The 16,516-nt window shown below is 36.7% G+C and overlaps 1 protein-coding gene across 2 annotated transcripts in view; it reads right to left on the reverse strand.

Annotated features, from left to right (window-relative positions):
• The window catches only part of PIK3CB (phosphatidylinositol-4,5-bisphosphate 3-kinase catalytic subunit beta), a 103,191-nt gene that overhangs the window by 12,033 nt on the left and 74,642 nt on the right, over nucleotides 1–16,516 (reverse strand). For both annotated transcript variants that reach the window (XM_061465443.1, XM_061465444.1), the window contains 7 exons: nucleotides 15,783–15,913; nucleotides 13,233–13,286; nucleotides 11,290–11,478; nucleotides 6,306–6,427; nucleotides 4,108–4,251; nucleotides 3,007–3,106; nucleotides 384–562 (listed from right to left, as the gene is read on the reverse strand). In XM_061465443.1, the coding sequence (XP_061321427.1) occupies nucleotides 384–562; nucleotides 3,007–3,106; nucleotides 4,108–4,251; nucleotides 6,306–6,427; nucleotides 11,290–11,478; nucleotides 13,233–13,286; nucleotides 15,783–15,913 (919 nt within the window). The remainder of the gene's footprint in view (nucleotides 1–383; nucleotides 563–3,006; nucleotides 3,107–4,107; nucleotides 4,252–6,305; nucleotides 6,428–11,289; nucleotides 11,479–13,232; nucleotides 13,287–15,782; nucleotides 15,914–16,516) is intronic.

Here is a 16,516-nt window from a genome sequence, read left to right on the forward strand (position 1 = left end):
TTTCCCATCAGCTTTTAAACTATAAAGTTTAAAGTGCTGTTAAAAGTGTTAATGTTTTTTGTGCTTATTGTTATAAACAGAAGCTAGAAATGCTGTCCAACTCATTTTTAGGCTTATATTTAATTCTATTTAGTTATGGTAATGCATTAACTAAGAGACTATTAAGTTTCAAGGTGGACCGCAAAAACCTCTAAACTTAACTGATAACTTAACCTTAGGCGGATTGCCAGCCGCAGGTCTTCTCTCACTATACAAGAAGTTTCTTAGGACAGCGTATCTGCTGAACAATGCAGCCAAAAGAAGTTACAGCACATACACGTTTCTGCTTTATTGTTCCCATGAAAAAGCTACAGTGGAATTTTATTCCCTCATTCTTAACTTACTGTAGTTCTGACAGTATAACAGAAGGATTCAGAGGAGACTGGAGGTCAGAAAGTGCTTCTCTGTAAGCATTTTGTTTCAAACACGTCTGCATTGCATCTTTTCCTTTTGCTTTGCTTTGCTTCATGGCATTCAGCTTAATTAAACTATTCAAAGTCTTCATTTTATTAAGGGCTTCCACCTGAAAGATATTTTATCTTTAAAAGTCATTGCTCTGATTTTACACATAATACAATGCAAAATCCCATTTCAAAACAAAAGGTAGTATTAAACAATTCTACAATTTTTTCAAAATGGAAATAATAGATGGCTATTAAGGCAGCCTTTCCCAAGCAACTCCTGCCCCAGAAATTTCATTTTCTTAAGTAGCAAAGACACTGATGGGTGAAAGCTCCCGAGCTTTGAGTCATCTTTTAAAGCATGACTTGACATTTCCAAAAACATGAATGAGGTATTGTAGTGTATATTTACACAAAGTCCTTCTTCAAGATACAATTTTTGCCCACTAATTTAACAAAGCCCTTAACACAGGTGCCTCTATCCATACTGAGGTTGAACAGAAATATTGAGTGCTTCACACTTTTAAAAATGAAACATTACTTGTGGTGAGCTATGGATGCGGATACTTCATTGCACACACCCTGTTAGTTGCATACAATGTGACATGGCCCTGTGACCACTTGCAGACAATTTTCACATGCGTAACTACACATCCTAACCTGTAAAGAGCAGAGTCTTAAACGTTTGCTCATTAAAATCCTGCTGAAGGTAGACATAAGGCAAGTGCTCTAATCAATTAAGGTGTTCCAAATCATAGTGTCTCATCTAAGCCATACTGTTACCTTAAACATATGTAAAAAGGCAAGACAATTCCTTGCAATCATGCAGGTGGGATTTAACCCTTTTTTCTACCCTTCTGTTTTGGAAAGTTTTCTACTGCTACATAATTTCTAAGAAAACAAGTCAACTAATGATGCGAATGTACGTAACACTAAGAGAGAAAAGCCCTTCAATAACAAGCCTCAATAGCACATACAACAAATACAAGTCGTGCATTGCATCTACATCTAAGCAACTTGTTAGACATATATAAAATAGTTGTTAGAACAATCAGCTGTACTTGCACTAGCCACAGTTAACATGCTCAGTAATACACATTTTCTAGCAAACAGCATCGATTTAATAATTACAAAAGTTGATTTCTATACAAGGAAGCTTCAGTCTAACTTACAAGGTGCTGAGTCAAAACTTACCACTTCTACAGACAGAATGACCTCTGTCAGGCAGGATGCTGTGGAAATTGTATGCAGTTTGATTATAAAGCTGAGGCAGTGGAGACCTGCCAGGTCAGCCATCTGTCAAAACCAAAAGCATTCTGCTTTTCCACTATTCTAGGAGCTGTACAAACATCAGTGACAAGCGAACAAAATGGAACCTGTGCTGTACAAACAGGAACTTTTTGAAGTATTTCTACTTTGAATTTCTTCCGTGTTTGCACAGTTGGGAATTTTTTTGCCCCTTCTTTGATTGTACTGACATTGGTTTCCTGTGAAGTGCACGAAAACTTTAGTGACCTTAGGTCTATTGCTCCAAGCATTTCATCACCTAATCTTTGTATGATTTTGACAATACTAGCAAGCACACATGTCTAAGACATGGTCTCTCAAAGTTCTGTAACTTAGTTAGCTGCAGTAATAAAGAGCACAACAGCACGTTCCTGTTCCATATGCCTCTCAAAGCATAGTTTCAACATAGACGGTATCAAAACGGTTAGAAACAACACTCAACAGACAAGTACCTACTGGGTGAGTCTCTGTGGCCTGATACAGCAAATACATTCATTCCAGAGATTGTTTTCAAAAGATTTTTATTATCATAATATAAATTCATTGCTAAAACTGCATTAGAGACTTCAAAAGTGATTTGTGAGTCTCAGTGATCTACTGATACACTTGTACTTAAAAGCAAACCTCAAAGATTTACTAGGGTATTTAACAGCAACCATCTCTTTTTTTTGTTTGTTTTCTGTAAATGGCATATTTTTGTGTCGTGTCCTGAACCATACTATATTATCACTAAAACGTGTATTTGATTTGCTTCAACACCTCTATTTCCAAGGAATACTACATTATACTACAACTTCACAGGGTTTTGCATCAGCTTTTCACAAAAGCCAAAGCTGCAGGAAGCAGTTCAGGAGTCATCTAACCAACGTTTAGATGGAAAAGTAATAGTTTCTAATGAACAAGCTACCCTTACTGGGGTAAAAAGGTCACAAGTCTCCAGTGCACAGAAACCCTTATTCAGTTAATAACCCAGGCAGCCTTCTGCTCTGTCCAGAATACAAGCAGGCTGCTTAAAGTACCTCACACAACTTGGTACACTATAAATCCAGCTCCCTACCTCCAGGGCCCCACAGCACTAGCTGCTTTCTGTACCAGGGAGGACACTCCATCATCCATCTGGTTTCTCTTTCATTCCTGTCTCACCCATGCTTTCTTCTCCTCCCTGCTCCCCAAGAGATGGATTTTGCCAAGGAAACCAATATGGCCCACAGGAGCAATGTAATAATTGTCTCAGTTACAAGCTAGGATAACTCAAGGTTCAAAAAAGGGAAGTCTATACCTGTTTAGCAAGTACTTTCATATGAGCAACACTTCCTCGGCAGTAAGCTTCAAGTATCAAACCAAACTGTATTGAAACGGCAGGTATGTGGACCTCTGACCTATAAGAGGAAAAGCTGCTCATCAGACCACAGCACTTACAGATTGGCATTCTTCAAGTCATTATGATAATGAAAAACACCCATATAAGGAAATAAAAAAAATAAAAATAAAAATAAAACAACAAAAAAATAAACAGCAAAACACCTCTTGGTCATGCAGAGAAAACAAAGTCAGATTTCTAAAGAAATAACAGAACATTTATGTACTGAAGACTATGAGGACTGGCCAGATTCTGTGCATGTCCCTTGGTGCCAGGTATAGGACTGCTCTGGAGACAGTAATGTAATAGGTAGTGACTGGATATTTGTTTTCAGGAACCCCTTTTATTCAAGACAGTAGTACTTATAAGTCATAGAAGGTGACACTGACAATCAGGGCTGACGCTAAACTACGTGTTCTCAAATCTTTCTAACTGAAAACCCCAAATTTGCCTCCGGGGGAACACTTTGAAATAAGCCACTGAACCTTATACCAAAGCCAATTATCCTTAAAACATTTTCATGTAGTACTTCTTCTTTTTATTTAGAAATATTAAGTAAATTGTACTTGGAAGTCAGAATGTACCTATGGTCCATTCCACAAGGTGGCTCCCTTTCAGGGAACCGGTCACCAAAAGTAGCACCTAAACAAAGAACTGCTTTTATTTTGTTAGACTCTCAAAGATAATACAAATTTTGCTCACCTGAGAGGTATAAATATTGTATTTCTACTGCATACGCAGCCAAAACAAACACTAAGGTTATATACAAACCTAACTTATCAGAGAGTTACAGCTGAATGCAGTTGGGAATACTTTCATCAAAGAGCAGATTACAAATCACTGTAATATATTCTCAGTCATAGACATGCTCCGATCTATAAATGCCAAAGGTAAAGAAACATAAAGAGGACTTGCAGGGGACTACAGTAACAGCTCAGTTAGAAAAATCCTCAAGCAATCACATTTGAAAGTCCAGTCAGGCTCCATAGTTTCAGAAGGATGTAAGGGAAAAACTCCTACCTTAGATGCCAAAACAACATCTGTCCTATCCTCCTATTAGCGAGTGCTCTCTCTAAGAGAAATCTGGAGAGTGCACAATCAAGAAAAGGTTCATATTTCAGGACTTGTACAAGTTGAAGGAGATACTGAGAGAGCTCTTCATCACTAGAATGAGGTACATAAAAGCAGTTAGTAACAGAGTAACTAGATTAACGATATTCCAGAAACTGAGATGCATAGGACAAATCCAACAGTTTTGTTTCAATAGCAACAGTCTCCCAGTTTTTCAATCGCATGGAGAGGGACAATAATACACAAGTTAGTGCAAGTGCCAGAGTGACGAATTCATCACTAAGTTATATCTCCAGCAGTGTCTTATGGCTTTGAAAACTGTAACTGATAACCTGGTGTTCTGTCACAGGTTTTTAGAAGACTAAAATCTAAGCCTCAGTGCTAGGTTAAGTACCTGGGAAATTCACTATTTCAAATTATTTCAGACTGGACACTGGCTGCCTTTGAGCACTCAAACCTCGGACTGAGAAGCTGGACTTGTGGAACCACAGAAAGAGGAACCTAGCAGTTACCTACAGTGGGCATGGACAAGAACTGGTAATAATTACATATACCCATCAAAGTCACTCAGCTTACAAAGAAGGGGGAGCAGAGCATTGATTCTACTGAAAGAAATTCAATTACTGTGTCTGTAAAAGTTACTACCTGTGAGCTAATAGGTGTTAATTTATTAAGATACACCTATAAAGTGATCCATTGAGCCAAAACTTTTTGTTTGGGTTTTGTCTGTTGGTGTCGTTTTGGTTGTGTTAGTTTTTTTATTCCTACCAACAACATAAAGGTTAAGGAAAAAATACATACATCATCTCTGAGAAACCAAACAGTGCCCAAATTACTCCTACAAGTGCACATTTAAGTATTTAGCCACATAAACATAGCTTTATAAGGCCTCTGTGCTAATTAACTACTTCAAGTAATATTATGACATTATAAAAATATTTCCAATAATTCTCTATTAAATCTTGTATTTTCCTCCCCCCCCAAAAAAACCTCTCAGACTTGACAATTACGTTACTCTAGTACAAATGTGAACGTTTTACATTTGAGTATCTTTTCAAAAAGGCCTGCAGAATTCAAGTTCTCTTCCTAAGACAGAAGGAAAAAGAGTCAAAATTCTGCCCATCGCTTGAAGACTGCAGAGAAGCAAACACTGAATTTTCATTCACTTCATCTTAGCCTGAAAAACTTCAGTAACTTGAAAAGATTTTCAATTATGATGCTTTTTATTTAAGCTCATGTATTATTCTATTTCTGCTAAAAGGATCACCTTTAGGTTACAGTTTTTACCAGCTGCCTTCATTAGACTTTTTAATGATGTTGAAAACTGATTTCTGATAGCAGCTGAATATGATTTTGCTTCAGAGCCAGAACTTAAGAATTCTCAAAGTAACTCCAGATGTAACAATTCAGTATTATTTAGGATAGCCCAGAAGCTAAATTGCTCCTTTGCATTCTAAAGAAGTCAAAATACTCTTGGGTTTTATTTACCCCCAAAAGTCTAGCCTTGACCATTAAAAGAATTAATCATTAAACTATTCACCACAGACAATTTAGAATTCAAGGACAGGAAATAGGCAGTAATGCTGCAAATGCTACTGTTATACAGATTTGCCTTGCATTACCATAAACAGCAAAATTATATGTGATAAAGAACTGCACATAGCAAAGTCTACAGTGAAGAACAAAAAAATCAGTAATTCTCTGTTTTATTATACACTACAGCTTACATTTGTATGACATGATACAGTGAATCGCTGACAGGATCTGAGGTAGCTGGATGGCAATTTTTATAGTATTAGAACATTGTAATATTTTCTCCCTTTGTTCTTAGAAAGATCTCACACTATCTTGCTCTCCTTTTGTCCAAGGAAGGGTTGGTTGAAGACATGGCCCTCCCTGGGACAAAGGCACACTGCTGTTCTCTCAGCAACACGGAATAATCACTGAATACACAATGTCAGAATACGGCTTTATTTGGTTGCCAACGTGCTTATCTAGAAATTAGCCTGCTTTATTTGGCCTTCTATTCATGGCAGGCAGTGTGCTTTAATCTATCTTTTGGGTTTTTTTTTTGTTCCTATAAACAAACAGAATGAAGTTTTTCACTGCAGGTGTCCATGCATGCTGAAGTAATAAAATATACTCACCTCATTTGTTTTAAACAACCCACTGCGTATTCTCTGACGTACTGGTCTGGATAATTGAAATCCAACAATTCTAATGCTTCTCTGGGCAGCAGTTTGGGCCATATCTGAAGGAGAGCCTGAAGCTGTTTTAAAAAGAAGATTCTTAGGTTACAGGTAAAGTAAGTATTGAAGAACACAGATGGGTATAAGTGCCCAAAAACCATTCCCACTACAGAAGGAGGTTACACACTGGTCAGGGGAGAGCAAATAATTATGGGAAAATAGGCCCACTTCTGATTATGTTTCTTACCCTTTCAAATGATCCAGATTATGTTTTGGGCACCAGGTGTCATTTATACTTAGTCTGAAATATCAGTTTCTTCATACATAAGACACAATGACAGTAAATAATGATAAGGTAACCCCAAATATGTATGTATTAGAAAGAGCTTCAATAATACTTAGCTAATGTTGATAATGTTTTGTAAATGTTCTCATAAACATATAAATATTTTGGTAATGGTAAAAGTTTTCTATTTAAGAAAAATAGGGTTTTGCTGAGAGACCTATACCAAAGCTATTTATCCACCTCAACTGATGGAGCCTTTTCCCACAGGCACTGTGAATAGTAATGAGCATTAGTTGCAAAATGGATGATTCGGGTTAGATATTAAAAAAATTTCCCAATATTGAAGACAATGGTGTGCTGGAAAAAAATACAGAAACCACTAGTGTTATTATTTTGGACTACCAAGAACAACATCTAGAGGTCTCAAAAAAATCAACTGGTTTTATCACATTTCAATGAAGCTACATGATACATACATATCATTTCTATATAGGTATCATTTCTAATGATATGTATATAGTGGTGTGGCTGGAGCAGTAGTACATTATTGCTCCAAATAAACAAGCCAGAATGCGTAAATGCAGTGCATTAACAGAACAAGGTTTTTCTTCTCTGTAGGAATGATCCACAACTCATGATAAAAACACCCCTTCCTACAAATTAGATAATACAGGTACTTCATATTTAAACAGCAACTTAAAATATGAATGCTTAGGAAGTTCTTATTTTCCTCCTGATTTAGGAATTCTTTTTACACCAATAGTGAAAAATCTCCATTTCTACCATATGACATAGTTCAACCAGTGCTTCCAGTTCAACTATGACAAACACGTGTACATCATAGCCTCAGCCTGCATGTAACAGACATGTTCATAACACTGTTTAAACACCTATGGGACAGATTCTGAATGGGTTCATCTGTGCAGTTTTGTGAAATTCAGAAGGCAAGAAACGGGCACAGATCATTCCCACTGCAAAGCCAGTGGCCATGCTACAATTCCAGAAGCAGGAGAAAGAATCAAACTGCTTTCATGGGCAAATACTGGTACGAACATATGTAAGATTACATGAACTAAAACTAAAGGTATTTTTAAATACAGATGTCCTAATTTCACAGAAATATACAAGCAAATATCTATTCAATCCATAGTAAGGTTCAACAAGGTCATGCAGAACTACAGGCATCAACATGTACATATCATGGATACTTATAGGGATTCTGAAAGAAATACTAACACTGAGCAGACATTTAATACAATAAAGCAGATGTTGGAAATGCAAGCAGCAGCCCTGCTTGCAGAGACACAGCAAGAAACTTCAAAACAAATGTGTTGGAATTTCTAGACAGCCTACTTAAAATGAGGTGCGGAATCAGTAAAAACATAGAAACATTTTGTTAATCATGACTGATCATGAGTGAGAACCTGAAGTACAGTCTGAAAAGACAAGAGAAAGACATGCTGCATCTATCAGTTACTTCATTTTGAAAGTCATGGCCTACAGCATGTACATTAACTATGAAGTTCATTTGAAGTTACATACCTTCTCACTTTGACTGCTGCAATGATTTCAGAGGTTATTACAATGGGAAAATGTTACGTGATATGAGCTTAGAAGAAGCATGATCTAAACGAGCTATGAAACAGACAAGGAAATTCCCCAAATACCCACTGCTCTGGTCACCTTCTGCCTTGGAATTAAGAGGGAAATGCATTCCAACTAGCTTCACATCCCAGGCACATCCCAGACTTCTCAAAAGTGCAGGTGAATGGGTATCAGTGATAACACCGCTCATTTGTAACGACATTTGACAGTTCAAAATAAATGGTTCACACTCTTAAAATTTCTTTGCAGTATCAACCATGTTGCACACAGGAAACACTGCACACTTCTCTCACATGGTTTGTAACTCCTGACAAGCTGTGAGGAAATGAGGAACATGAATTCTCAACAACAATCTAAAGGTTTAGAGAAAACTCAAATTTAGCCTTAGAGTGCCAGTATTTCTGTATTTCTATACAGATATAACTACATTTTTTTCCTAAAAGACAAGTCTACTGTAAGAGACAATGCAGTTAAGCACATGTGGGTATTTTTACTGCAGTTGTTTCAAGTACTTGAGAAAATTAGTTGTAATTTTTCTAGTTCTTATTAATGATGGTGTCACTTGATTGAAAGTCAAAACAAGCAATGGTTTTGTTTGTTTTTAATAATGGCTAAGCCCTGCTTTGAAAATAAATAGTGAGTTCTGCTACTAACAGGTTCTTCCATCCTCCTGCTATGCTGAGCAAGGAGGTTACAGAAACAGGAAGGACGAACACCTTCAGAATCCTTCAGTGCAACTACTCCACCTAACTATTACAATACAGTAACAGCTAGGATGGTATCTATATGGTAAATAACACAAGAAAGCTGCTTTAATCCATTGTACATAACTCTATGGGAACATTGAAGTAACAGATTAAAGACAGTCTACAATCAAATACTTCATTTGTTGAAAACCTTACTACCTTTGAGCTGCATTAACAGAAACCGGAATATAGCTACACTGTTCATTTTTCCTATAAACAGCTGGTGTTTGGCTGGTTTTTGACTTGATTTTGGGTTTTCGCGGGCTTTGTTGGTTGGTTGGCTTTGATACTTTGAACTTTTTTTGCCTTATGTGTCAAGACTTTTACTGAAATACTTATGGTATTTACAAACCTCCTAGTGCCACAGCATGTGTGCTGTAGCAGCACTAATACTGCAATATACAGCTAGTACTACATTGACTTAATTTTCATGTGAGGTAAACAATGTGTCTTGCTAATGTTGGAATTCATAGAATTCCTGAGACTGCCTTGAATGACCTGAAAAGGTAAGTCACTGGGAATACTTACATATATTTTTGCAATATTGAGTGTGTTTAAGGGTAAGATCTCATTTTTCAGATGGGGTATTCTTGCTGCCAACTGTCTATAGATAAGCAAATATCAATACTACATTCTTTCCACAAGCCAGATGACTATGTGTTTTCAGCCATTTGTTTAAATAAAATGCTTTATACTTATTGTTTAATATCCCAAAATTTAAAGGACTTTGAGCTGTCATCTAACATGCATACTCCAAATAACTCTGCGGAACTCTGTTTCCAAAGGCCATATCAAAGCAAGCAATCAGAATGCCTTTTCCTTCACATATTTTAATGAGTAAACAAATACTTGCTTTTATTCCTACAGGTTATATCTCCAGATAACTTCTAATAATTAACAATAAATTCAGAAGCATATAATGAACGTACTAAGGAACAAAGCGTTCTTGCACACGAGAACACAAGGAATGTGTGGGTGCTGTATTTTGTTAGTGGTGTATTCATGGCACAGACATTGAGCTAGGATGAAACTCCATGTAATTTTAGAAGTTCACAAAACATACACCTAGCTGGTAGGAAGGAAATAATATCAACTAAGCTGGAGGCAAAGTAAGATTCTGATGGACTGGATAATTACAAAAATCACATGATGAATAGATGGAAGTCAAGTTTTCATGGGGTGGTTTCCTTTTCTTCCAATTACACCTAGCTTGAAACAGATGAAAGTCAGAATAGTAAAGCTACAATAGAAATTTATGCTACCTATCACAATACTAGGGCAAATGTTTTTTTTGTTTAGGATAAGCAGATGAACAGTGAGCTCTGCACGTGTGAACACTGGCCAGACATTTACTGTTTTGCCCAGCCTCCTCTTTACGCACCCAGACTAAAATGTTTGAATACAAATCCATGAATCTGTTATTTTATTACTTTTAAGCAAGTCTATCAAGCCAGAATTATTTCGTTATAAGCTCATATAATTTTCCTATATCAAGGTTCCACTTATTCCCAAGAAGCGTCAAAGAGTTGTATTCCATTTGGGTAAATACAGAAAAAGGCAGCTCTAGCAACTTCTTTACAGTAAAGTGAAATAACCTTGTGCATCTATACAGCAAAGAAATTGCATAGTTTCACCGAAAATGTAGTCTTGTATCACAGCACCAGTCTTAAAGTCCATAATTACTTAGAGTTACCTGAAAGAGACTCTATTTGGTCAACCAACATGATGAGAAGAGAGTACTTTATTTTGTGCCTCTAGTGGGTACTGTATCTCTGAAGAATCATGTCTGCCTCTAAGAGGTTTAATTACGCAGTCCAAGATGTGGAATTTTGTAATATTTGAGAAAGTTAAATTTTTAGAAGAACCTTTATTTCAGATTTTGATTTTACTCCATCAGTGAAGATACTCAACACTCAGCTGGACACAGTCCTGCTCTAGCCAACTGTGCCTGAGCACAGGGGCTAGACCGCATCATCTCAAAAGGTCCCTTCCAACCTAAATGATTCTGTGAATTTCCTTGCACTCAAGATCAAAGTTGAGCACAAGATATTAAAGTTAGCCTGTATAAATTCATTGCTGTGCTTTCCTCATCATTTAGAGAACCTCTGAAATGTATTCTGGGTTTCTTTTTGCTTTATTTTAGCTATTAAGTTCTTGCTTATGTGTCCATGCCACAGAAGGTATACAATGAACTTGGGTTTATACAACAGTACCATTTCAAAATGCCTGTATGTGGGAAAGAAGCCCTATTTATTCATTATTTGACTCCAGGATTTCTCCCCAGCATCATTGCCTTTTCCCTTACCTGAGCAACATCTTCAAGTTTGTTCCATTTTAAAGAGAGCAGCAGTTTTGGCAATGATTGTGGAAAATTTTCACGACAGTCATATCGCAAAGTCCAAATAAGATCCATTTCATTTTCACAGAGTTGAGATAAAGGATCTCTTTCCATTATTTCTTTTAGCACAACATAAAACTTCTTACCACCTCGACCCTAGAAAATAAGAAACATATAAAATAAATAATGTTTTGATATATTCGCTAGGATTTTTGTAGTTTTGCTCAAATACTAGAAATCCTATACCAGGAAGAACATCAGCTAAAACTCATGAAATACAGGGGAATGACTATGCCTCTCTTTCAGATTTCTTTAAGCTGTAAAGAACTGTAACTAGTAGGTTCAAAATCCAGTGTACAGAAATTTTGAGAGAAGTAACTCAACTTTAAAGTTAATTGACACTAGATGGCAATATTTCTATTTTCCTACTCTAACATGGAGAACTTTCATTTAGGATGCATGTACTTTCTCCTTCTGTTTTTCAAGTGAGCAAATTTAAGAGAAGTACGTATAAATCTGTCTTTTCCAGACATTAGTACTGATTCTGTAGATCAGTTTGTATAACGAGTCTTCACACTGGCTCAGCTAATACCTTCTGTCCCTGGCCATGCCTCTATGCAAACTGCAAGGGCAGAAATTAAAGCAGTAATATCAGCAGCAATAGCATTCCATAAATTAATGGGAGATAAAAAGACCCTGCTGCTTCTGAGTGAGGAATTAGTATTTGAAGGGAAAAATTAGTTTTAATACATACTTTGAAAAACAATACGGCAAGCTTAAAATACCAAAGGCAGCTTTATCTTCACAAAGCTGAAGAAGTTTCTACATAATTTTAAGACATAGGCCAAAGGTCTTTACATTAATGGAAAATAAAAAACAAAGGAAAGTTCAGAAAAAATGGTAGCAGAAACAAACAGCTCTCATCAAATAACATTTTGCACAGGTATTCCACCTGACAAAAAAACCACATCTGCTGTACACAGAACTTAAGTTTAGCTCCTTTAGAAATGATAAATGCCTGAGCCTTGCATTGTGCTAAAATGCTTTAAGTATTTTCATGTAAAAATACCACATAAGTACAAATTCTTTAGCAGTGAACATAAAAAAGTAGTTGAAATGCAATGCTTGCTTGGTAAAACTAAGTACATAGTCTGTTTCTGTATCAAAACAGTCTTGACAATAAGATGATTCTTTATCTAGAAATACTGAATCTTTTCATTTGGAAGTTGCAATCCTCTCAAGCTGGCATGCTGCTGTTGAGGATTTTCAAGTATTTGCCACGAAGTTGTTTGCAGCAGCAATAACTTTTCACTTTTCTTGAGTGCTTTAGGCACTTGGCATTGTAACTGACATGTATGTTCATTAACTACTTGATTCTTATATAAAATACAGTTGTTACTGCGGATTCCAACTGTGCTTTAACCATTTTTAATTGCAGTCTTCAGTATTTGGTCAAAACACCTTCGGATGCAGGTGATCTTTTTCCTCAAGGTAGAACTATCCAAATCCTCAAAAAAAGGATATAAACACCATATTTAGGAAACATTTTTAAAAGAGCTTATTTTGAAACTTCATAACTGACAACACTGAGCAATTTTCCAGCAATATTTTATTCCACCTAGGAATGTTTTCCAGATTCAGATAGAATGTAAATCACAGCTGTGTGCCAAACCCATAGAGTATGTAAAGCAAGTGTGCTTCCTGTCAGAAAACAGCCAAGTCCAAGATATATTGAAAAAAGGGGATATACACCTGAACGTTAAAGCAGTTCAAAGTGAATTACAGAAGAAAACAGAGCCAGCAGAACTGTCATCATTTGAGCAGTTGATGTATTTCTAAATTAATGTAGAAGATAAAAACCAAAAAGCCCCAGAAAAGTAGTTTTTAACTAGTCTTTAGCAGGTGCTTACCGCCATTGCAGCATTGTCACTGCTCCTTGCAATCTCAGCTGCCTTTTCAAGTATCTGCAAAGACATGTTTTTAAATACATTAGATTTAAAACCAAATCTGACTGCACTGGGAAAGTAAGTATTATAGAAATGAAGCAAATATTATAGAAATGAAGGAATATTTCATAGAATCACACAGAATCGTTAGGGCTGGAAGGGACCTCTGGAGATCATCCAGTCCAACACCCTGCCAGGCAGGAGCACCCAGAACAGGAATGCACCCAGGTGAATGTCTCCAGAGAGGGAGACCCCACAACTCCCCATGGCAGCCTGTTCAGTGCTCTGCCACCCTCAGTGTAAAAACCACAATGCCTTAATGCTGTGTTTGACCCTTGCCTCCTTGTGCTTTTTAGAGTTAATTGGTTTGCAAATGAACTTCGAAAGTTTCTACAATTCTAAGCTTTGTTCAACTGAACTACCAGCCAATGCATTGCTCCTGCACCAGACAACAGTTTTCTTCTCGATTATCTTTTGCTCACTTAGCCCTAAACAGCTGTTCAGTGCAAGTGGATTGACAGTAAGATCAAAAAGAATAATCCATTTTTGCACATTATGTTTCTTAAAATAAAGATCTGCCTTCTGTTTTCTTGGCAGAAACAAGCAACGAGACAGATAAAATTAGAAGCAGCCACACACCAAGGAAGTCTCATGTAGACAATTCTGAAAACCAGATTCTCAGCTGATGAAACTCAAGCAGCTACAGTGTTACTCCTGATTCAACAGGACCTTCACCAAAAGAACCTGTCAGAGACTGGGTATTGTAGTCTCTTTTGCAGTATTTAAAGTATATTTCAGTAAAAATTTCAGTATACCTGCAGAAATTGAATGCATTATCAAATAGTTTAGGGCTCTGATTTTCCCCGATACCACAAAACAGCTTCTTAACTCTAGGGAACAGCAAGTAGCAAAAGGTACTAGAAAAAAAAAACAAAACATTTCCTCAAAGTTGAATGCTTCCAATGTCTTATTACCAGCTCTGTAACAGTATTCTGGGCTATTTCTCTATCTGATACTGAGGATTTCTCAGGATCCCGAAGGGGGTAAGAGCCACAAAATAACTAAATCAAGCAGCCAAACCAAAGTTACAAGGGATCAGAGAATCATAGAATGGTTTGGGTTGGAAAGGACCTTAAGATCATCTGGTCCCAATCCCCCTGCCATGGGCAGGGATGCCTTACCCTAGACCATGTCACCCAAGGCTCTGTCTAACCTGGCCTCAAACACTGCCAAGAATGGAGCATTTACAACTTCTCTGGGCAACCTGTTCCAGTGAAGACCATCAGACACTACCTTAACATCAATACATCAGGTAACTTAACTAAGTCAAACCTTTTGTCTGTATTCACCCCAGTATTTTAACACTGAAACTTGGCATTGCAGGTACAAATAAAAGGAAGAGAGCTAGAACAACCATGCGATTACTTAAGAAATACACTTTTATATAGCATGTCTGTAATATGCTCATAAAACCAATTTTTTTTCCTGTAGAAATTCAAAATATATACTGCAATGAGCAAAAACTACAGCTTTACAAATGAACCAATAGCCAAATGAACTAAAATTAGTCCAGTATGAAGAGTCAACTGGTCAACTGTGATTAAGAATGCAATTAGTACTGTTCTAGCTCTTAATACATTTCCAACACTGTTTTAATACAAGAACAAGTATTGTGCCAACAAGGAGGAAAAAAACAAACAAAAAACCCCAAGCAAATATCAAACCAAGAACCCTATTTTATTATTTAATTCCATTTCGATTAACTTTAAACCCAAAATGTCCCTTTGAGCAAGGATTTTCTCTAGGTGGTTACTAACTCTCCCCAAAATAAAATTCAGACTAACGTATGTATGAGTTGAACCATTTTCATAATTTTCAACATTAGCTGTCTAACACTTATTACTTGTCTGGTCTTAGCTTTACTTTCTGGTTTGTGAACAGCTTGCTGTTTAGCATCCACACTACAGACATTACCACGTGCATTCCAAACATACACTTAGTTTCTAGACATTCTTAGCCATAGCTGTAGAAAACTGCAAGGCAACTTCACTGAATTTAGTTGAAGAGCACAGACCTTAAGAAATCCCTTTTTGTACAATATTAAGAGTCTGCTTAAAAGCATTTAGCTTATAGAGGAACAAGTGTCCTAGAAAGTGGGAAAAATACGTTTATAGAAAGAAATACCAGATCTTTAAAATCACAGAAAAGTACAGTTTGAAGATTTCCAGAATGGCAGATAAGTTTAGCTTTTTATAAGATCACCGATATGGGAAACTGATTATGCTTCTGGCCCTCAAGAGACTAGGTACAGTGTATTTTTAAAAGTACAGGTCTTCAAAATGCTATCTAAAAAGCCTGAAGCCAGAGCACTGGCACTCTCACACAGGGCAAGTTTAAAACACTTTAGTATGCTAATTAAAAGGCAGGAAGTGGGAATTGAGTGGAAAAGGCAGTGCTGAAAAAAGAAATAGCTACTTACACAGAAGCATGACTGCTCTCAATGTCATACCTTACCTTATCAAAGGGAGGGTAATTAATAGGCTGTTTTGAATATTCTTGAAACCTAATGTGCAAAGCTGTTGCATTTTCAGTGTAAGGGTTAGTCTGGACAGTTCCCATTGGGTTCAACATTTCTTCAAGTTCATCTGAAACATCAGACAGAACAATTAATATTATAGGCCAGGCATGCATTCAAATTATAAAATCTGAGAGGCGAAAGATGCAGTAAGAAATTGCTTACTGTATACAATGGACAGAAGCATGTTTTGCTGCATAACACTTTCGAATACAATGCACTGTATTTCCAGCATAAATGCCCCATATCTCCTATATTCACAAATGGGATTATCACCCAATGAAAAACTGATTTTCTCTTTGCAAAGTAACTGTACCAGTTAAGGGAAGGTGACATATCCTTATACCTAACTAAATCCCAGTAAGATCTGCAGGTTCTGTGAATCAGTATACACACTGCCTCTGTATCAAACAGAATGAAAAGAAAGTATGGAGTTTTAAGGCAGATTTCTTTCAGCACTACAGCCAAGTTGATACAGGTTTTCTCAGGACAGAATGAAGACATGGGGTTTCAGATGTTCTCACTAATCAATCCGATCTGTCAGGGAAGGAAGACTTAAAACAGATTCTAATCCACATTTTTTGCTAACACAAATACCGTCACATACAATACAGCTTATCTATTTAGTTTATGGTGCTTAGCACAGGAAGCCAGATGAAACAAACTGCATTTA

Source organism: Pezoporus flaviventris, unplaced genomic scaffold (assembly GCF_033815535.1).
Source record: "Pezoporus flaviventris isolate CSIRO_AGI_PZ_B2104156 unplaced genomic scaffold, CSIRO_AGI_Pfla_v1 ptg000040l, whole genome shotgun sequence".
NCBI classification, from domain to species: Eukaryota; Metazoa; Chordata; class Aves; order Psittaciformes; family Psittacidae; genus Pezoporus; species Pezoporus flaviventris.